Genomic DNA, 4,993 nt, shown 5'->3' with positions numbered 1-4,993 from the left:
TTTTTAACTAAAATACATTGAGTCCATAATCCATAATAACGCTTCCTCCAGTGAAAAAGTGCTCTGGTCTGAATCAGGAGAGAAATCTGCACAGATCTAGCAGCGTTTAAACAGCTCTAAACAAATATGTGGCTGGGGATTGATGTGAGAGACAACAGCAGATGCACTTTTTCACTGGAGGAAGCGTTATTATGGATTATGGACTCGTATTTTAGTTAAAAACGTCTTAATGCTGGATTTGTTTCAGCTTTTGTCTTCTCCAGATGTTAACTGATGGACTGGAGTGCTGTGGATTACTTGTGGATTATTGTGATGTTTTTATCAGCTGTTTGGGCTCTCGTTCTGACGGCACCCATTCACTGCAGAGACACTGATGCAATGCTACATTTCTACAAATCTGATGAAGAAACAAACTCATCCACATGTTTGGATTAAATTTTGCTTTTTGGGTGAACTATTCCTTTAAGTCACTTTGGATAAAAGCATCTGCCAAATGCATAAATGCAATTGCATTGTAAATCTCCATGAAGACCACGTCCACTTCCTCTAATTCTGCTCACATGGCAGTAAAGAGCAACTCTTATTTCTACATAAGCTGCCCAAAGGCCACATTCAACACACAAGATGAGCTCTGCTTGTGTTAATAACTTATCCTTAAATCTGGCCTGGAAACCAATTTACAAAGCCTGTTTAGGTCTTCAGTGTTATCATGTAGTTTTCTTGTAGGACTGCATTTAAACATGACTATAAACGTGCATTTGAAGCCTGCGTGCAGAAAACAAACAAGCCTGCGTCTATCAAAATCATTGGTTTACATGCAAGACACCTAAAAGAAGTCAAAGTTACTGCTCTGCACAAACAAAATACAACAAACTTTCATGCATATCTGTGCCAAAATGTAGCCTGATACGTTCAGATTTGTGGTTTACACTGGAATTCAAAGTTCTGAATAGATTAGTAATGGACGCAAGCAAAATCACAATGATTCCTGTTGGTTTCATGATAGAAGATAGCCGTCGACCAGTTGTTTTCTTGGATACACACTTGACAGAGCTGCAGATTGACCTATAAAATACACTGATAACCCATAACACATCTTACCAGCAGAAGAAGGGTTCGAGCATCTCGCATGTTCAATAAACATTCACATTTAACCTCAGCACAAAACCACCACCATCACCAAGAAGACAAGCGTGAAATGAATTATTCAGAGAGTGAGTGTGTTAGTGGAGAGGAATCAATCCAGCCTCAGGCCCGCCGGCACGCTCCTGCCAACCATGTTACGTGAAACGGCATTAGTCATGAAGGAAGAGGAGGAAAAACCCCGGCACCGGTTAAAAGACACCGAGAAGCTCTCTCAGCGCTTTCCACCAGAGATTGTGAGATGAATGAGATGGTTTTGAGGTCCTCCAAGCCAGCGAGCGTCCATACCTGTCTGCTGCCTCACGTGATTGGCTCTCAGCGAGGAACCCGCGATCCTCTGCTTCATCTCGGACGAAAGCACGCGACCTTTCTGCATCCACTCTTGCATCTTGTTGACGGTGACTCCGGGATGTTTGGGCACCGCTGCGTCGTCGCAGGATCTGCGCGATGAAGCAAGCGTCGGGAGGGCTTCCGTAGGGTTCGCCTGTTGCACATCGAGACCCGATGCGACGGCGGCTCGCAACTCTTCCTCGCGGTTTGACGAGTACTTCACCTTGCTGTCGCTCACCGACCGCTGGAGCGTCATTTTGGGACTCGCGTCGCGAATATTCTGCAAGCTTCTGCTCTTCGAAGACCCCGTCAGACCCACCCCACATCGTCCGAGAAACGCAGAATCGTTACGTTCTTCGGACGAACACGCGTCGCTTTCTGTGCTAACGCTGTCGTGGGATCGACTAGCGCTACTGGCCTGATCCACAAATCCGTTATCTTCGACCTGACCGTCGAAACTGATGTTGTGCATTGTGTTTATTAGCAAATAATACGCCTCTTTCAGTTGGGACTTCAATCTGTCGGTTTCGTTAGATTCTGACGCCGATATCGGCTCACCGATATTCGTATTTCGCTCTTTCAAGTGAGTGTGAGACTCATAAAAGGGCAGAGTTTGGTTATCATAATAATCGTCGTCCTCGCTGTCGACTGAGTGGTGTCGAGGGGCCCCGTCTCTCAGCCCAGGGGCCACTGTTATTTTCAGATCAGTGGGGAAAAAAGTCGGACTTTGTAATGCGGGCATCCTAAAATCTCCATGATATTCCAGCGAACTCTCTATAACCTGAATTAAATCGCTTTCAGCGTCTATATAATCAAACACATGAGGCTGGGGGCCCCTGGCGTGACGTTCAAAGTCGCTCGTAATGTTTTCCCCGGCCTTTTGCTCGAGTAGTGTAACATTTGGTCCTTTATTCTTTATATCTTGGCCATCTGTTAGCTTTAAAGCCTCTCGTCGGGGTTTTAAATCGCAGCCGCTGAAGCCGATCGAGTCTCCGCGGACCCGCGGCGTTTGGAGACGCCTCCGCTCGGTGCGTTCGCTTTGATCAGCGGGACCCCCGGGCCCTGAGAACCCGGTGACACGCACAGCGTACCGGGGAGCCGCGCTGCAGCCGAGAGGGGCCACACACCTCTCCTCACCCCTCATCGCATGTGAAATGTAATCTCTCTCTGTCTGCGTTTGAGAAGCTTTTTCTTTACCTTCTCTTGGCCGTTTCGCGGTGCTCGCGTCTTTCCCTTTGGGTTTCTTGCCCCTGAGTTTGGCTAGAATTGTCCTCCGCAGAGGATCAGCCATCGGTACCGATCCGATCCTCCAGCTTTAGTTCTGTTCAGCGGGGCTCCGGAGCAAAAGTAACCGTGTTAGAAGCGCATCCGTGCGGGCACGACACTCCGACACACCGCGGTCAGAGCGCTGCTCCATGATCCACTGAAATCAAATCACACACATTCTCTCTCTCTCTCTCTCTCTCTGTGTGTGTGTGTGTGTGTGTTGAAATAGTTCAGATAGTTTCTGTGGGGGTTAAAGGTTTAGAGGCGGAGCTCAAACAAACTCCACATGCAACCAGCAGCTCAGCAGCTACTTAACTCAAACCAGCTTCTAACTAGTCTATGCAAGTGTGTACATTATTCTATCCTAAAACATACTAGTAATACAAACTACTCAAAAAACTATATTACATGCATAACATACATATATTTCATACATAAATGAAATTTTTGAAAGTGTATGTATATATTTTTATATATGAAAGTATATATGTAAAATATAAATTTATAATAAAAATGAATAAATTGAAACATCTAAAAAATGTATATGTTTATATTAAATGATGAGTATGAATGTATATATTGTATTATGTATAAACATTAAAGTATATTTTTATTATTAAAGTGTATATATATATATATAATTTTCATTTATATAATTTTACTTGGACTCACGATACCTATATGTAAAACTATATTATATACAGATCATAAGAATTTTAAATAAAATGTATATAATAAATGTATGATTTAATATTTTTAAAATAGTAAAGAATATTTAAAATCTCAATTTACCTGAAATGACCCTACTATATCATATAATCATTATGTATAAATATATAATATTATGAAATTATATAACTAGATAAAATAATAATAATAATGGTCTGACTGTCATGATTTGTTTATATATATATATTTTTTTTTATTTTAATCTTCATAAACTTTGATCCGTTCAGCATATTTGTTAATGACAATGTTACCAAAAATAGATCTGAATTCTTTCTCAAGTTTGTAGTATTGCTGTAGTTTTATGGTCCATTAACTTAATTAGATTTTTAACCTGTGAGTTATTAAGCCTGATGATTGTCCCATAACGACAGTATTCATTTATGACCCAAGCATGCTGGATGAGTTGGCGATGGGTTTATATTGCTGATCAGGCCTGTTTAGACAGATTACAGCTCAACACTGATATATGGACTAATAGGCTGATTATGTCTCAATAGGATAATCATCACAGGAATGACAGCCTCTGTGCTCTGCAGGGAAACTGTTTCTCATTCATATTCCGGCCTTCTTGTTTACAAACTTGTCAGCGCACGTCTGAGACGGACCGAAGCACGCAGAGATCCCATCAACACGCCTGCATGTCCCGGCAGCCTCCGGCTTCTGGGAATAATCGGGAATTTTTGTCTGAAAGACAGTCAGTATCCGGCAAATCACTTCATCTCTTCCCTCAAAGATCCTGCGATTAAAATACTGACTCATGCTTTTCTTTTAGATTCGACAAGCGTCCGACAGAGAGAGCCGAGAGAAACAAACAGCATCTGAGGATGTTAATCCCTTATTTATAATCGGTTACCTCAGCAATAAATGCATTATTCAAACAGTTCCGCTCTGATTTTTTGTTTGGAATGTTCAGCATTTAAAGACTGTAATTTGATTACTATTATAAATGCAGCTAAACATTTTTTTGAAATCTATAGTGTTTGTAAACAGAACAATTAAAATCATAATTAATATGCAAAAATCCCTATTTTTTATCATTTAAAAAAAAGTTGTTTTTATTATTTCAAGATTGATTTCATGACATAATCAATCAATACTTAACTGTTTATCATTCAGGAGAAGAACACTTGTATATACTAGTTTATTACTAAAAATATTTAAGTAACCACACACACACACATAGACTTAAAAGTCTAAATATTTTCATATTTATTTATATATAATATAAAATAATATAATTAATATATATACTAAATATAACATTAATGTTACTTGAAAAATACTGTCATAAAACATTATTATTTATTCTATAAATATTCTAATTAATTCTATAATATATTAAATAAATAATATATACATTATATTAATCTTTCACATTGTGTGTGTATGTATATATTTATAAATAAATATAACAATATAAACAATATTGTTACTTACAAACATAAATACTTTCATATATACAGTGGTGTGAAAAAGTGTTGGCCCCCTTCCTGATTTCTTATTTTTTTGCATGTTTGTCACACTT

General features: G+C 39.4%; 1 protein-coding gene across 2 annotated transcripts in view; it reads right to left on the bottom strand.

Annotated features, from left to right (window-relative positions):
* Window positions 1-2,905, bottom strand: part of syde2 (synapse defective 1, Rho GTPase, homolog 2 (C. elegans)) — a 42,288-nt gene extending 39,383 nt beyond the window's left edge. The window contains exon 1 of one of the 2 annotated variants that reach the window (XM_016504398.1): window positions 1,432-2,905. In XM_016504398.1, the coding sequence (XP_016359884.1) occupies window positions 1,432-2,764 (1,333 nt within the window). In that variant the 5' untranslated portion in view covers window positions 2,765-2,905. The remainder of the gene's footprint in view (window positions 1-1,431) is intronic. The other variant, XM_016504399.1, reaches the window with a different exon arrangement.
* Window positions 2,906-4,993: the final 2,088 nt, after the last annotated feature.

The sequence above is a fragment of the Sinocyclocheilus anshuiensis genome, unplaced genomic scaffold (assembly GCF_001515605.1).
Source record: "Sinocyclocheilus anshuiensis isolate Anshui unplaced genomic scaffold, SAMN03320099.WGS_v1.1 scaffold1762, whole genome shotgun sequence".
Lineage (NCBI taxonomy): Eukaryota > Metazoa > Chordata > Actinopteri > Cypriniformes > Cyprinidae > Sinocyclocheilus > Sinocyclocheilus anshuiensis.
This window is presented reverse-complemented; position numbering and strand designations above follow the sequence as displayed.